Source organism: Sturnira hondurensis, unplaced genomic scaffold (assembly GCF_014824575.4).
Source record: "Sturnira hondurensis isolate 20B ecotype Veracruz unplaced genomic scaffold, ASM1482457v3 Scaffold0001304, whole genome shotgun sequence".
NCBI classification, from domain to species: Eukaryota; Metazoa; Chordata; class Mammalia; order Chiroptera; family Phyllostomidae; genus Sturnira; species Sturnira hondurensis.
The window spans coordinates 3,118,465-3,136,404 of NW_028073935.1; the positions used below are offsets into that span (position 1 = coordinate 3,118,465).

General features: G+C 45.2%; 1 protein-coding gene across 2 annotated transcripts in view; it reads left to right on the top strand.

Moving 5' to 3' along the window:
* Window positions 1–17,940, top strand: part of MYO7B (myosin VIIB) — a 118,291-nt gene that overhangs the window by 87,607 nt on the left and 12,744 nt on the right. For both annotated transcript variants that reach the window (XM_037069957.1, XM_037069966.1), the window contains 7 exons: window positions 1,731–1,808; window positions 1,941–2,068; window positions 11,662–11,788; window positions 13,617–13,736; window positions 14,758–14,931; window positions 15,773–16,000; window positions 17,180–17,347. In XM_037069957.1, the coding sequence (XP_036925852.1) occupies window positions 1,731–1,808; window positions 1,941–2,068; window positions 11,662–11,788; window positions 13,617–13,736; window positions 14,758–14,931; window positions 15,773–16,000; window positions 17,180–17,347 (1,023 nt within the window). The remainder of the gene's footprint in view (window positions 1–1,730; window positions 1,809–1,940; window positions 2,069–11,661; window positions 11,789–13,616; window positions 13,737–14,757; window positions 14,932–15,772; window positions 16,001–17,179; window positions 17,348–17,940) is intronic.

The window sequence follows — 17,940 nt, forward strand, 5'->3', positions numbered from 1 at the left end:
TATTATCTCACATAGTTTCTGAGGGCTTAACTGGTTAGGTCTGGCTCAAGGTCTCATGAGACTGCGGTTAGGTTGTCAATAGGGATGGTTATCATCTCAAAGCTCCACTGGGACTAGAAGATCTGCTTCCAAGATGCCCCTCAGGTGGCTGCTGGCAGAAGGCCTCAGTTCCTTGCCACATGGGTCTCTCCACAGGGCTGTCTCTCCACAGGGCATGTCACAACATGGTTTCCTCTGCAGTGAGTGATCTAAGAGAGAAAGCCAGAAGGAAGCTGCAATGCCTAGTCTTGGAAGTCACATACCATGAGAGACAGGAATGTTAGAAGTCAGGGAACACTGGGGGCTGCTGTGGAGGCCAGCAGCCACTCAGGCAAGGGACCCTGAGAGGCATTCCAGCCATGGTGTCCCTCTGGAGAGTGAGCACAGGGAGAAGCAGGACTGGTTTTCCCAAGGTCAGACCTCCGATTTTCATTATTCAATGAATTGATTTCGTACTTCTGTCAAGAATCAATTGTGCAAATTTTTGGGTTTATTTCTGTGTTCTCTATTCTGTCCCATGGATCTATGTGTCTGTCCCTCTACAAATGTCTTGTTGTCCTATTGACCGCACATATATAATATCTTGAAGCTGTGTACACTAATTTCTCCCACCTTATTATTCTTTTTAAAAATTGTTTTAGCTATTCTAGGTCCCTTGCCTTTCCATATACATTTTAGAATAATCTTACCCATATCTATAAAAATAATCTTGCTGGTATTTTGATAGGAATTTTGTTGTATATCAGTTTGAGGATAATTGAAATTTCTGTTATGCTGTCTTTCAATCCATGAACTCCATTTATTTGGATCTCTTTTGATTTTTTTATCAGTGTTTTATAGTTTTTAGCACACATGCCCCATATATGTTTTACTAGACTTACAAATATAGGAGTTTTTTGAGATTGTAAATGGCACTATATTTTAATTTTGCTACTAGTGTTCCTTTGCTACTATAGAAAAATATAATTGATTAATCTGTTGACTTGTATCCTACAACATTACTGAATTCACTTTTATAGATTTCTTAAAATTTCCTATGTAGACAATCATGTAATCTGCAAATAGGGACAGCTAATGTGTGTCATGTTCTGACTCTGTGGCCAACCAGCTTCCCCAGCCAGAAGCTTGTGCCTAGCCCTGGGACCTGGGCTGACCCCACTCAAGCCCAGTCCCACGCTCAGCTCTAATGTTGATAGCCATGTCTCATGGCACCATCAAGACAAGATGTGACCTCTGTCTGATGAGACCAGTGGGCTTGCAACCTAGATTCTTTTGATACCCTGGAAGGGCTCCCACCTTGACATGGGCAGAGCATATTCCAATTCATTCACCCAGTTTTCTCTGAGAATGACTATGGCCTGGAGTTTTCCAGGGCCCCTGGGCTCAGACCCAGCCCCAGCTCTGAGGCTTTTACTGGTGACAGGTTCAAACTTTGGAGTCATAAAGGTCCCAAGCCCTCCCAGAGAGCCAGTTACTGGCAGACCAGCCTTGTTTCATCTATCACTTTCCCTTTCTTCTGTGTCCTCACCCATGATGCTGCACATGTGTACATGTTACAAAATCCAGCTGAGATGTTTTGTAAATTGGATAGGCAATGGCTGGGTGAGATGGACACTCTTCCACTCTAGGCTGTCAGGTCAGAGAGGTGCTGCCCTTGTTCACCTTCACTTACAAACTGTCTCTATCCACAGAGGCCCAGCCTCAGAAACAGAGAGACTAAAGACATCTCCCTCATGAAGCTGAAGCGCTCCTCCCAGGTCACAAGCCAGGTGAGCACAGGGCCAGGAACTCCCATTTCTGCCACCAATAAGGATCCAGGCTTTTGCTTCCCACCTCAGCCCGGTTTACTTTGAAAATGGGGAAAATCACGGTGGTCCTAACTTCTGTTTTTTGGTTTCAAGTTTGCCAACCAACTGAATTTTGGAGAAAAGACATTTGAGTCTGATGGCTCTATCTCAGACCGACCCATGTCCAACCTAGAGAAGGTGCACTTCATTGTGAGTTATGCCATCCTGAAGCCCAACCTCAGGTCAGTCCCTACTCCCATCTCTCCCATTTAGAATATCAGACCCCCTCACTTGATCTCAGCCCATAGCGACAGCCTCCTTCTCTGCTCCCTATCCTCAAGACACCCCTCTCCTCTCCCTGCTTCCTGTCCTGGGACCTATAGACTGGGTCTCAATACAGCATACATTATGACCATTAAGGGACTTTTATTTGCTCTTAGGTAAATCCCATAGGTTTTAGGAAAATAGATTCATCTTGGGCTAAGTGATTCATTTCATAACAACCTATAATGCAGGGTCCTACAAGGCAGCAAACTCCTCATTTATAAAATGTATATTTTGCTTTATATACAATTTTATTTACAGAAGTTGTGTTTTCAGCAAATTTTAATAAATATGTATACTGCTTTCAGGGATAGACTCATATTTTAGAGGCTCACATATTTTAGGTTATTTTTATCTAAATTTGGGAAATTGTTGGCTATTATTTCATCAAATAATTATTCTACTTTATTCTCTCTCTCTCTCTTTTCTCCCCCCACCCTCTCTCTTTTTCTTTAAATTTTAATTAAACCTATGTCAGACTATTTTATATTGTCTCTCAGGTCCCTGTGGGTTTATTTTTATTTTCTTTCTTTTTTTCACTTTTGTCTTTGTTCTTTAGATTGAATAGTTTCTATTGACCCATCTTTAAATTAATTGATCTTTCTCTTGTCTTCCCATCTGCTGTTACACCCACCCAATATTTTTTTATTTCAGAAATTATTCTTTTTGGTTCTACAGTTTGCACTTGGGTTTTTCAGTAGTTTCTATTTCTTAGCAAATATTTCCTATTTATTCGTGTACTAAGAACATAGTTTTCTTTATGTTCTTGAGCATAGTTACAGCAGTTTTAAAACCTTTTATGCCCTCCAGTCAAGATGGCGGAGTAGGTAAACATTGTATTTTCTGCCTCCATGATCACATCAAAATAACAACTAAACTGCAGAACACCCATCATTGAGAACCACTTGGAACAAGCTGTGCAGAAGTCCCATAACAAGATACACTAAAGAAGCAAAGTGAAGACTGCTAGGTGAGATGGAGACATGGAGTGACCTGGCCCTACACCCATGAGTGGCAGTTAAAAATTGGAAGGAATATATCAGCTGCAGAGGTTTTTCTTGAGGAGCAAGGAATTCTGTCCCCATGCCAGACCCCCCAGCCCAGGGTTCCAGTGCCAAAAGTAGTTTCCATAATTTCTAAAGGTAAAAACCAGTGGAGGTTGTGGCTGAGTGAGACAGAGGACTGCTGAAATCCCAGGCTTTCCTCTTAAAGGGCTGATGCCCAGACTTAGTTAGACTTTGAGTTCTACTGTTGGGGCAGCAGCTCAAAAGGCACCAGGGACACAAGGGGAGGAACTGGAGTGTCTGGCTCTGGAGTAAGGGCTGGAGGGGCAACTTTCTTCCAAACAAAAGGGCTGGCAGAAGCCACTGTTTCTTTGCTGAGCCCTATCCCTGTAGGCACAGTCAGGAGCCATATCTCAGTCTCCATCAACCTAATTAATACCATTGCCCAGACCTGGTGATTCACTGAGCCCAGGCCATACCAAACTTGCAGGACCACCCAGCCACTTGCAGTAGATTTTCCATGCAAATGGCCTACCATGGCTCATGTTTTGGATTTTACTACATTCTCTCAAATGTTCACAAACCCCAAACAAGCAGCATCTGGCTTAAGTGTGCCACATGCCTCTTTCTAAGTAGCCTGAGGCTTGGCACTAGTGGCAGCAGCACTCAGTCCACAGTTTGACCTCTCCTAGGTACCTCCAAGCCCACAAAAGTAGAAACCATCTGCAGATTACTTTGTAGCTCATGCCAGGTGGTCCTGAGAAAGCCACAGGATGTTGTTAACCTTGGCTTACACATCTTGGGAGGACCCAGAGCCAGCACACTCTGGCCAGCTTCAGACCACACCAGAGCATGACCAAATCACCTCCACAAGCAACACACTCAAGGATAGCTGAAGCAAGTCCTGGTCCATGGGATTGGTCTCTGCACAGTAACTCCTCCACTGTAGTCACAGCAAATGTCATAGCCAGTGGATCCTGGGATTAATCTTTTTCATTGATGCATCAACAGCAATTAAAGTTCAACTAAAACAGGAGGAATTACTCAGCCTACATGGGAGGTATACCTGGAGTACCCAGCTCAGGTGACCAAGGAGGCTATGCCACTGGGTCCTACAGTACATTTACTGTACTTTCTACAGTAAGCCACCCTTTCCAAGACTGGAAGACATAGTAGATCTACCTAACACACAGAAACATAGAGAGGCAGCCAAATGGGGAAACAAAAAACAGACACCAAATGAAAGAACAAGGAAAATCTTCAGAAAAAGAACTAAATGAAATGAAGGCAAGCAAACCACCAGATACAGACTTCAAAATGATGGTTATAAGGATGCTCAAGGAACTTAGTGAGAATTTCAATAGTATAAAAAGAACATAGAAACTATTAAAAAGAACCAGCCAGAAATGAACAGTACACAGCAGAAATGAAAAATCAACAGCAGATTGGATGAAATAGAGAATTGAATCAGCAATTTGGAAGATAGTGTAGAAAAACACCCAATCAAAGCAGAAAAAAAGAATAAAAAATTAGTGTAGTGAAGGTAGTTTAAGGGACCTCTGATACAACATCAGACGTGACAATATCTGCATCACAGAGGGAGAAGAAAGAAAGCAGGAAATTGAGAGCCTATTTGGAAAATAATAAGCCTATTTGAAAACTTCCCTAACCTGGTGAGGGAAAAAGACATACAAGTCTAGGGAATGGAGAGGATCCCAAACAAGATGACCCCAAAGAGGCCTACACCAAGACACATCATAATTACAATGCCAAAGGTAAAAATCAAAGAGAAAATCTTAAAAACAGAAAAAGAAAAGCAGGTACCTACAAGGGAGCTCCCATAAGACCATCAGCTGATTTCTTAACAGAAATTTTGTAGGCCAGGAGGGTTTGGCACAAAATATTCAAAGCGATGAAAAAGCAAGGACCTACAACCAAGATTACTCTACCCAGCAAAGCTATTATTTAGAATCAAAGGACAGATAAAGAGCTTTCCAGACAAGAAAAACCTAGAGGAGTTCATCACCATCAAACAAGTATGACAAAAAAAATTGAAGACTATTCTTTAAGAAGAAGAATAAAAAAGATTAAAATATAAATAACAAAATGGCAATACATATCTATCAATAACTACTTTAAATGTAAATGGATTAAATGTTCTAATCAGAAGATATGGGGTAACTTGAATAGAGAAGAAAACAAGACCTTACATACGTTGTCTACGATAGGCTCACTTCAGATCTAAAGATACCCAGAGATTAAAAGTAAAGGGATGGAAAAAGAAATTTCATGAAAATGGAAACAAAAAGAGTTGGGATAACCTACTTATACCCTGCAAATTAGAATTTAAAACAAAGGCTATAACAAGAGACAAAGTGGGACCCAGCAATTCCACTTCCAGGTATTTCTCCAAAGAAACCCAAAACACTACATTGAAGAGTCATCAGTGCATCAATGTGTTCAATGCAACACTATTTACAGCAGCCAAAATATAGAAGCAACTTAAGTAGATGAATGGATAAAGAGGTGTTATACATATAGTATGGGATATGACTCAGCCATTAAAATAAATGAAATCTTGCCATCCATACCAGTATGGATGGACCTATAGGGTATTGTGCTGAGTGAAATAAGTCAGGCAGATAAAAACAAATGCCATATGATTTCACTTGTATGTGGAACCTGTAAAACAAAAGAAACAAACAAGCAGAACAGAAATAGAGTGATAGATACAGAGAACATTTTGATGGTTAACCAGTGGAAGGGAGTTTGAGGGAATGTGTAAAGAAGGTAAAGGAAGATATAAGAAAGTATGAATTGGTAGTTACAGAATAGTCATGGGAATGTAGAGTACAACATAGGAATATAGTCAGTAATATTATAAACTGTGTATGGTGTCAGAGGGGTACTAGATTTATCAGGGTGATCACTTGGTAAGTTATGTAAATGTGTGATCATAGGGTTGTACACCTGAAACTAAATAATACTGTATATTTTTGGCTAAAATCATACATATTTTTTATTTTATTTTTTATTATTGTTGCTCGATTACAGTTGTCCCCATTTGCCCCCATTACTCTCCTCTGCCCTACCCACCCCCACCTCCCACATTCAATCCTCACTCCCCCACACTGTTGTCTTTGTCCATGGGTCCTTTATATGTGTTCCTTGATGACCCCTCCCCTTCTTTCCTCATTATCCCCCTCCTCTTGTCCCTCTGGGCCCTGTCAGTTTGTTCTTTATTTCTGTGTCTCTGGTTCTATTTTGCTTGCTTGTTTGTTTTATTGATTAGGTAACACTTAGAAGGGAGATCATATGGTATTTGTCTTTCACTGCCTTGCTTATTTCACTTAGCATAATGGTCTCCATTTCCATCCATGCTGTTGTGAAGGGTAGGAGTTCCTTCTTTCTGCTGCTTAGTATTCCATTGTGCAAATGGACCACAGTTTTTTGATCCACTCACTTGCCAATGAGTACTTAGGTTGCTTCTAGCATTTGTCTATTGCAAATTGTACTTTAACTGTAATTGAAATTTTAAAAATTATTTTAAAGAATAAACCTTTTTCTGCTAAATTCATTATCTGGATCATTTTAGGATCAGTCTCCATTGATTGCCATTTCTCTTGAGAATGGTCTTTTCCTTCTGTTTCCTCACATATCTAGTATTTGAGTGTATTTTCTCACAAGTCTAGTACTTTTTAATTATATACTGACCATGGAGGATGCTATATTTAGAGACTCTGATTCCATTATATTTTTTTCAAACAGTGTTGACTTTTTGTTCAGGTAGGCAATCAACTTGACTAGTTTTAAACACTGTCTCCCTGTGGTAAGTAGCAGCTGAAATCCCTGTTTAGTTCTTTTAGCCTTTGCTGGGCAGCCTGGAGTCTGCCCCACACATGTATAAACTTAGAGTCAAACAGAGATTATGGAAGATTTTATATGCAAAATTTAGAAAATTTCTATTGTTCTCTTCATTCTAGGATTTCCCTTTTTCTTTTTTCTTTTTAAAAATATATTTCATTGATTATGCCATTAAAGTTGTCCCATTCCCCCCCTCACTCCCCTCCACCCTGCACACCCCCCCACCATTTCCTCCCCCTTCATTCATGTCCATGTGTCACAAGTTCTTTAGATTCTGTATTTCCCATATTATTCCTGCCCTCTACCCTGTCTATTTTCTACCTACCATCTATACTACTTATTCTTTGTACCTTCTCACCCCTTCTCCTCCTCTCACTCACCTATTGCTAACCCTCCATGGGATTTCCATTTTTATGGTTCCACTCCTGATCTAGCTGTCCTCTTAGTTTGCTTTTGTTTTAGGTGTGCTTGTTAAGAACTGTGTGTTTGCTGTCTTTTCACTGTTCATATTTTTCATCTTCTTTTTCTTATATAAGTCCCTTTAACATTTCATATAATAAGGGCTTGGTGATGATGAATTCCTTGAATTTGACCTTATCTGAGAAGCACTTTATCTGCCCTTCCATTCTAAATGAAAGCTTTGCTGGATAGAGCAATCTTGGCTGTAGGTCTTTGGATTTCATGACTTGGAATACTTCTTTCCAGCCCCTTCTTGCCTGTAAGGTCTCTTTTGAGAAATCCGCTGACAGTCTGATGGGAACTCCTTTGTAGTTGACTATCCCCTTATTTCTTGCTGCTTCTAGAATTCTCCCCTTCATTTTAATCTTGGCTAATGTAATTATGATGTGCCTTGGTGTGTTCCTTCTTGGGTCCAACTTCTTTGGCACTCTCTGAGCTTCCTGGATTTCCTGGAAGTCCATTTCCTTTGCCAGACTGGGGAAGTTCTCCTTTATTATTTGTTCAAATAAGTTTTCCACTCGTGGCTGTTTCTTTTCCCCTTCTGGTACCCCTATAATCCAGATGTTGGAACGTTTAAAGATGTCCTGAAGGTTCCTAAGCCTCTCATTTTTTTGAATTCTTGTTTCTTCCTTCTTTTCTATTTGGTTGTTTCTTCCTTCTGGTCCACTCCCTTGATTTGACTCCCAGTTTCCTTTCCATCGCTATTGGTTTCCTGTGCATTTCCCTTCATTCGCATCAGTTTAGCCCTCATATGTTCCACTAATTTGTGGTTAAAATCAACCAATTCTGTGAGCATCCTGATCACCAGTATTTTGAACTGTGCATCTTGGTCACTTAGGATTATAGGCTCTGGGGCTTTGAGCTGTTCTTGAGTCATAATGTTTGGTCTGTTTGCATCTGTTATGTATGAGAGGCGGAGCCTTAGGTGTTCACCAGGGCCAGGCAACCCAGTTGCTGGGTTGTGACGCTGTATGTGGAGGCGGGGTCAGAGAGGGAAAAAAAACGGAGCTTTGCTCCGCTCCGTACTCTCTCAGATTTCTGTCCCCTCTGCGACTTCCCACAGCAAATTGGGCCCCTCTGGTGCTGGTTCTTGGGGTGTGTGGGCCTGTGTACTCTCTAGGACCCTGTGGGTCTCTCCAATGAACTCTCTGTGAGCCTGGGAGCCTCTCCTGTCCCCTTGACACCGAGAAAGTCTTTCCAGTTGGTGCTTTCATGCTCTAATTCCCGTTGCTGGGGCCCTAGCCTGAGCAGTCTGTCTCACTGTTCTGCTCCTTCACTTGGTTTATCTGCTTGCAAATGTGTGACCTCAGTCAGCCAGCTGACCTGTGCCCTCACTGGGTCCGCCCATTGCCACCTGACTACTGGGATCCACCTACCACCTCCACCTCCGCTCCTGGGTCGGTTGGACCTCACGATATTTCCTGCCTGACCCTACTCTGCCACTGACTCCACCCCTCTTACCGGTCTGGCTGAGTGGTCCGTTGTTGTCGGACTTCCTTACAGTTCAATTTTCACTGTTTTGGCTGCGTTTTTGTTTCTAAAACTTAGCTGTCTTTAAATTTAGTTGTCGGGTGGGGCACAGTGTTTCCACCTATGTCTCCATCTTGGCTGGAAGTCGGATTTCCCTTTTTCAACTATAGTAGGTACCCCAAAATCTGTCCTCTGGTTCTTGAAGGTAGTAAGACTCCAGGGTTTCCACTCGAGTTTTAGCTGCCTGAGTGATACCAACCAGGCAACTCTGGTTAGTTGGTTCTATTGGTACTCCTCAGTAGCCACCACACCCTCCAATATGACAGACATGTAAAAGCTGTGTCCAAATGAGACGCACTGTGGATTCATCAGATAACTATAGGCACTTTCACACAGTACTGGTCTCCATTTGGGGCTGATACTCACTCAGCGATCCCTTGAGACTCCCTGCCAATTATCTGCTGATGGAACACATCACAACCTTACTGCTGGGACCTTCTGGAATGATGGGCTGTCTGTTTGTGTGAGATCTCATCAAGATACTTGAAACTCAGCTCCTTCAATGACATTCCCAGCTTCTGACTATTCTTGCTTTATCTTGGCCATCAAGGATAGCTTACAGTTCTCCAGAAGGAAGAAGACACCAGTCTCTCTGTTAGTGGAGGCCCCCATTTATGTCTTTGGAGGACAGAAGTCAAACACTCTCAAGAACTCTGCTTTATTCCAGTACCTTGGAGAGAGACAATGGACTTCTGGGGCTCAGCACACCTCAAATGGGGAGCAAGATGTGCTTCACCTCTGGAAGATAGCTTCCATCTGTATTATGCCCCCTCACACCTTTCATCTGGAGCAAATGGAGATAGGCCAGAAATATCTCTACTCCTATGAAATCCTTTCCAGGAATAGCCTTTCAAATTTCTCATCTTCACTTACACAGGTTGGAGATGGCATGGGGGCTGAACTGGTTCTGCCACCTTTTAGTAGATCCTTGAGTATTATCATCTGTTTGTCTTTGGTTCTGGGGTCTTAGCCAAATTCCAAGTCAAAGCAAATGTTCCACCAACATCCATCCATATATTCAATAAATATTTATTAATTACCTGCTCAGGGGCAGGACCTAGACTAGGGATTCAGAGATGAAAATGACATGTCTCTGCTCTTGAGGAGGTCACCCTTTAGTTGGGGAGCATGGGAGGACCTGGAGAGCCACAATAACTGCTTGTGCTAACATGAGATTCAGTGGGGCTACCATGAAGAAGTGGTTGTAATGCCCTCCTGGGCCAGGAGGGAGCTATGAGAAGCAGGAGTATTTCACCAGAGAGAAGAGAGAGGGTGAACAGGGTGACAAAGTTTTAAAACAGCTCAAAGGTCTGGAATTCCAAGTGGTTTATCACAACTGGGAATTGAGTTTGCATTTAATCATAGGGGTAAGTAAGGATAAGTTTTAAGTAAGAGAAGACCATGACCATATTTGACTTCCAGAAAGTCCTCCCTGACAATGACATGGAGAGATGGAGCTTGGGGGTGGGAGTCCAGAAGAGGGCTGCTACAGAGGTCCAGAGAGAGCTGATGGGAGATGGCCCAGGGAGAAAGAGTTAAGAGGAATGGACAGAGAAAAGACCCAGGAGACAGATGGTAGGATGTGGTTGCTGCTGGAAGGAGTCTAAGATTGCTCCCAGATTTCCAATTGGATGAATGGTTGATGGTGGTGCCTGTAGAGACTTGAGAAAGGTATGGTGTAGATTAGTTTACTAGGCCATGAGAGTCCATGAGGCACATTTCTTTCCAACTCAGTATCAGGTTGGCGACTTTAAATTGGCACTGATTGGAATATTCACACCACAGAAACAGGCAAATACAATGACTCAGGGCTTTTTCCCCCCAGAAGAGTTGGTTGTGAAACACCAGCACACCACTGAGTGCCAAGGAAAAGATGCTGGCCTCTAGATATGTGAGGTTGCAAGGCCAACTGGGGTACTTTAATAAGATGATAGAGGCTTGATAAAGTAAGAAAGGGTCCAGAAGAGTCCCCTGTACAAGAGAAGACAGAGAGAAAAATGTCATGAACCTGTGGGAATGTTTTCTCTGTGCCTTCCTCAACTCTTGCTGGTCAAAAGGCAAGGAGTTGAAGGGTTCTTCTAATGGAATCTAGGAGACCCCACTTTTCTCTATAGAGTGGTGGTGGGGTAGCTTCATTCAGGGAAAATGAAAACACTTCAAGGCAGAAGGAGGAGGTGTAAAACAACCGTAAAGTTGGGGAAATGAGCAGATCAGGTCACACAAAGGTGTACACTACTGAAGGCAGGACTGTGGCTGGAGACCCCTGGGTGCTCCCTGCCTTTGTGCCCAACAGCTGGAGGGCCAGGGTATTTGTGGGTGGGGTAGGGGGCAAAATCCTGAAGGGACAAGTTGACTGACAAAGAGGACAAAGGCTAAGGCCTCAATGAGCTAAGTAATGATGGATAATGGGAGTGGGGAAATAGAGCCCTGGGCAGACACTGGAGGTGGCACAGTTTCAGGAGGTGACAAGGTCCAGATCAGCCAGGGATACAGCAGGGGAGATTAGCAAAGGCAATTGAAGGTGAGAAAGCTGAAGGCTGCCCCTTGGACATGACACCACCCAGGGGTGTAGAAGGAGCTGTGTACCCAGTCACCTGTCCCTTCTTCTCAGAGCTAGCCTACAGCCTGATCTCCTAGTGATCCATGTCTTTCAGGGATGAGATTTACTGCCAGATCTGCAAGCAACTGTCGGAAAACTTCAAAATGAGCAGTGTGGCCCGGGGCTGGATCCTGCTCAGCCTCTGTTTAGGCTGCTTCCCACCCTCTGAGAGGTTCATGAAGGTGAGGAGGGCCCAGAGCAGTGGCTGGGGTTGGGAAAACAGGGTACTTGGGAGTCTGGGTTGGTCCTGAGCCATGGGGCAAGTCCAGAAATCCCAGTTTGGGGCCCAGTTCTTCTGCTTTTACTTGCCAGGATGAACACCAGTGCCTATGCCTCTTTGGGTCTGTTTTCCCTTCTGTAAAAGAGGATACTGGGCCTGGTTTTTCTGGCCTCTATTCATGAACTGCAGTTCATTTGGTCTCAGGCACCAGGGTGGCTCTTCTGAGATGGGAGAGGAAATGTGCCTTGAGAACATTTCCAGGATTGAGCAGTGAGTGGAGATTGCCTGAAGCATCTCTCTCTGGTCACTAGAACTAAAGATGAAGATGAATATTGACAGGTGCAGTGTTAAAGGCCCCAGGCTTCACTGCTTTAATATATCTTTTGGTTCTTATCATAAAAGTAATATGTAGGAAATGCAGAAAATCTAAAAAGAAAATAAAAGTTTTCTCCACACCCAGAGGTAACTTCTGTTACTATTTTTGGCCTTTTGTGGTGCTATAGTGTCATACTTGTAGTCATACAGAAAACAATGTCACTTTCTCTCATGTGCCTTTGGGGATAACAGGAAGCATTGTCAACCCCAGCCATCTGCACTGGACACTAGGGGCACTTTTTACACCAGTCAATCATTCCAGGCTGCATCTTCTCACAAAAATCTCTCCATGATTGAACAGATTTTCAACACATTTTATCAAACATTTTGAACATCAACTCTCTGGTATCTTTTACTTGTCTCTACAAGTGTCTTTTTATGTGACAAACTTTTCTCAAATGCCATCTTTAATCATATATATATATATATATATATATATATATATATATATATAGCTATCCTACAGAGTTATTTAACTTGTGGATAGACATTTGGGTCCACCTTCCATTTGCTTATCACCATAAACACCACTGTAATGAAAAGTGTATATATTTAGCCCTGGCTGGCATAGCTCAGTGGACTGAGTGCAGGCCTGTGAACCAAAGCATCGGGGTTTGATTCCCAGTCAGGGCACCTGCCTGAGTTGCAGGCCAGTTCCCAGCAGGGGACACATGAGAGGCAACCATACATTGATAGTTCTCTCCCTCGCTCCTTCCCTTCCCCTCTAAAGATAAATAAATAAATACAATTTAAAAAATGTATATATTTAACCCTGGCTGGCATGGCTCAGTAGATTGAGCACCAGCCTGCAAACCAAAGTGTCACCTGTTCAGTTTTCAGTCAGGACACATGCCTGGGTTATGGGCCAGGTCACCAGTATGGGATGCATGAGAGGCAGCCACATATTGATGTTTTCCTCTCTTTCACTCTCCTTTCCCCTGTCTAGGAATAAATAAGTAAATAAATAAAATATTTATTTATTATAGTTATATATATTTATATATATGTATTTGCCTTTAGGATAGGTCTGAATTATTGGGTTAAAGGATTTGCACATTTTAATAAAACCATGTACTATTTAAAACATTGACAAATTTATCCTAAAAATGTTCAATTTATAATCCTTCTCATGTTATGTGAGACTGTATTTTGCCAACACTATTATCATTTTAAGATTTAAAAAAATTGTTTCCAGTTTTATTGAGATATAATTGGTATCACATAAGTTTAAGGTATACAATGTAGTGCTTTTATATAGGCATATATTACAAAATCATCACAGTAAGGTTAGTTGACACATCTATGACTTCACAGAGCTAGAATAAATATTATAATTTTTAGAACCCATCTGGGCAGTAAGTAGAAACTTGTCTCCACCTAAGTGTCTTCCTCCCTTCCCCTTCTTCTCTCACCAGTATCTGCTGAACTTCATTGGTGAAGGGCCAGCCAATTATGGACCCTTCTGTGCTGAGCGCCTGAGACGTACCTGCGCCAATGGAGTTCGCATGGAGCCCCCCACCTGGATGGAGCTGCAGGTAGGGGCTAGCTGGAGTGGGAGATGGTCATGGTTGGGTGGTGCCAGCCCCTGTGGCTCCTCCAGCACAGATTCTGGGGTGGCTTCTTTTGTGCTTCCAGCAGGAAGTGTGTCCTTAGGTCTCTTCCACCCTCTTGGAGAGCCTTCTATGCCAGTGGTCTCTGTGAGTACCACCTGGGGCTCAGCTGCCCCAGGAGAAGCCCGGGCTTCAAAAGTTTTTTCACCACTTGTAAATCCACATTCCTTCTGGACCCTACTAGCTAAAGGGGAAATACATACATGATAAACTGATTAGCATTCAAGTGTGAATGACTGCTAATTCCTTAAAGTGTTACCCTTCCCTAGGATATTTGCATTTTATAAAGAACCTGTGATCTTCAGTGATCTCACAGTGTCCTCAGGAAGGGTCATTCAGACACAGGAAAGATTGAGGAGGCCCCTCTTGCATCCTGCTGTACTCATGGTTCCTGGAAGGTCCTCACTCCCTGTGTCCCTTGGTGCCTCATACTGGGGTCACCTTTTGCTATACTTTTTCCCATTCTCACCCTGCCACCCAAGTCCACAGGGCCTCTCCTCTTCTCTTCCTCTACCTGCTCAGCTCATGAGCCCTGGAGTTGCACATGAACTTGTAGCAGCTGTATGAGTGTGCTCACTCCCTATTATGCACAAAGGGAACTGTAGCTCCTATGTATCAGAAATGCTTGAGTCCAGGACTCAGCAACGTCCAAGAGTTTTTCGACCAACTGTGAGTTTCAGTCACTCACTCTCCCAGAGTTCAGGGTTCTCATGTTAGAGGGGGATCTTTGCCTCCATGTGGCACCCTGCAGACTGCTGAGGACCACCTAAAGAAACACACACACTACAGCAGCCTTGCTTTTGCTCCACCAGGTCCATCAGTGCAGTAGCCATATCTGATGGCCAGAACTTTGGGGAGAGAGCTAGAGAGTGGGCCAGCCTCTGGGGCAAGCAGCTGAGCCCAGGGATATCTGGAGTAGAGGGACTGAATCTTCATCTGTCCCCAGGCTGTCAAGTCCAAGAAACACATCCCGATCCAGGTCATCTTGGTGACTGGAGAGAACCTAACTGTCATGGTGGACTCAGCCTCAACGTCTCGGGAAGTCTGCCTGCACATCGCCCACAAGCAAGGCCTCACTGATCACTTGGGCTTTTCCCTCCAGGTTGCTGTGTATGACAAGGTACTGGCCACAGGTTCCATCCATCCTCCACCTCCCTCACACACTCAGGTCATCTCCAGCCATTGAACCACACCAATCTGGCCACTGTTTTCCTTCCCAGATGACAAACACAGACATACACACTTACATGCTCACTCACACACACACAGATATACTCATACACAGACACATGCACTATCAGACACACATACTTACATATATACACAGACATACACACACACACAAACACACTTACATGCTCATTCATATACTTACATACTCACAGATACACACATACTCACACATGCATGCTCACAGACTCATAAAAATGCTTCATCACCAGGCATTCTATCCTCCTGCCCAGACATATTCTCAGCCCAGTGGCTAGCACTTGGCCCCAGTGTCATGTTGCACACTTTGCTTGGCCCCTGCCACATCACAGCAGCCCTCCCACACAGACATCCACCAGGCACTCACACATCCTACCCACCCCTTACACTGGGAGCAGCACACTCCCATGCAGTAGATGTAGGGGGGGCCACTTGGTACAGCTCCACCTGACTCACATTCTCACCCAACATGATGCCCACAGTCTCAGCCTCAGCCTCACTCACACCAACCAGCCAGTCTAGTGTACCACCCTAGTCATGGCAACCATGGTGTCAGTCCCCACCTCCCTTGGAAGGGGCCAGTAGGGAGGAGTGTCAGAGTGATAGACTAGCCATGCTCCTCCTATGTGGAGAAACTCTCAGGCATCCAGAGGGACGTCCCCTAGGAGTCCGAAGTGGATTGCTGAGAGTAGTCATCCCTATGAGGCCTGTACATAGCAACTCTAATTCTTACTGCCCCACTCTGGCCTCAGTTCTGGTCCCTGGGCAGTGGGCGTGACCATGTGATGGATGCCATTGGCCAGTGTGAGCAGCTGGCCCGGGAGAGGGGTGAAAGTGAGCGCCATTCGCCCTGGCGCCTCTACTTCCGGAAGGAGTTCTTTACCCCCTGGCATGATTCCCGAGAAGACGCTGTCAGCACTGAGCTCATTTACCGCCAAGTTCTGCATGGAGTATGGTCCGGCGAGTACAGCTTTGAGAAGGTGAGGGGGTATCACAGCTGTCAGGGCCTGGGACTGACCCACCACAGTCTTGCAGGGCAGGCCACAGGGGCCATGGGGACCAGAGCAGGGCAGGGCTAAGGGATGCACAGGGGCAGAGGCAGAGATATGGGGTCTGGGGATATATGCATGGAATACAGGTCCCTAGGTCCCACTGCTGGGCCTCCATGTCCTCTTCCCTTGGCCCACAGGTTTGCTCATGCTTCTAGGGCCCATGTACAGGAGTGGACAGGAAAAGTCTCTCATCAGCCCTAGGCCTGACTGGCCTCATTAATGGTAGCTGTATATAGGGCAGAAGGGCCTGGTATTGAGGATGTGGCCTTGAAGCCCTAGCACTAGTTGAAGTCCTGCCTGTGCCTCTTCCTTGCATTGTGACCTTGGATTCTTATATCACCTCTGAGCCTCAGGCCCTCAGCTAGAAAGTGCACAGCCCTTTGTATGGTTGTAAGAATTGAGGGAGGGGAGAACATGCACCTGAGCCCTGAGAAAGCAGTGCACCTACTCAGCTGGTACAGATCTCCCTGTGCCTGAATCAGGAGGAAGATGCTCTCAGGACTCCTGGAAGCCTGCCTAGAGTGGGGCAGTGGGAAAAGAGAGTCAGGGGCTAGGGGTACAGGAGCCCAGAGGGCAGACAGCCACAGGATTTTGGTCTCCCAATGCACCTAGGAGCACAGGGCAACTTTATACCTGTGGGATCCCTGAAGCAGGGAATCTATTCTGGGTGCCTCATACAAGGTCCCACTCAATTGAGTTCTTGCAGAAGTCCTTCAAGGTGGCCACTAGTCACCTTTGACAAGTGAGAACTGGGTAAGACAGGGCGAAGCCCTTGCCCACATTCACCCCGCACAGCCAGTGATGAACCCTGGGCCTCCTCTACCTCCTCATGGCTTCCTGAGGGCTAGGAGAGGAGTACAGGGAACACCTCTTGTTAGGGCCCAGTCAGTGGCATATGGTGAGGTCACCCACTGAGCTGGGGAAAGGGCAAGTTCTGCCTGGAGGAGGCCTCAGGCCTGGTGGCTGTTCATGTTCCTGGTTCTTGCCCGAGTGCTGGTCATCTTGACTGTGCTGGAGTGAGCACTGGGGCATCATCACAGGCTTCGCAGGGGAGGGGAGGCTCTCATTTTTCGTCCCTTACCTGCATGTCTGCCCTGAGCTATGCAGGAGGAAGGGCTCGTGGAGCTGCTGGCCCAGCACTGCTACGTGCAGCTCGGTGCCTCACTTGGGAGAGAGGCAGTCCAGGAGCTTCTGCCCAGCTGCATCCCCTCCAAACTGTACAGGACCAAGCCTCTGGAGCAGTGGACTAGCCTCGTCACTGCCGCCCATGCCAAGGTCAGCCTCCATGGAGCCCTGGCTCTTCTCTGGGGGGTGGGAGCCTAGAGAGGATGAGACCCTCCTTATGAGCCCCCCACCCCCTGGGAACAGTAACTTTAACTTGACACATAGCATAGCTCTGTGTCTTCAGGTTTAACCAAGCTCCTTCAGTTCAACTCCCTATCATAGGCCCATCCATGTTCCCTCCTCGTTTCAAGTTGTCTTTTTGGGTCCATGCAGCTCATTCCGTGCTGGTCTCTACTGCAGTATCTGCCCAGGCCCTAGCCTTTGGCACAAGAGGGCATCCAGTGGCTGACCTGACCACACCCTTGCCTTTGCACCACGCTGCCGTGTCCTGGCCCCTCTCTGGGCCTTGCATGCTCTGTTCAGGCTCTGAACAGCAGGGAGGGCTGCCTCCCTTTCCCCCTGCTTTACCATCCTGCACCATGTGAATATGGCTCCCCCTGGGGGCTCGCAACCTCCTCCCCATGCCTCTACTCACCCCGCTGGCCCCCACACCAGTGCAGGTTTCTGCTGCTCCCTAACTTCCACCCCAAGAGGGGTCAGCAAAGACACACCATCTAATTCACAATCCCCTGACCTCTCTTCCC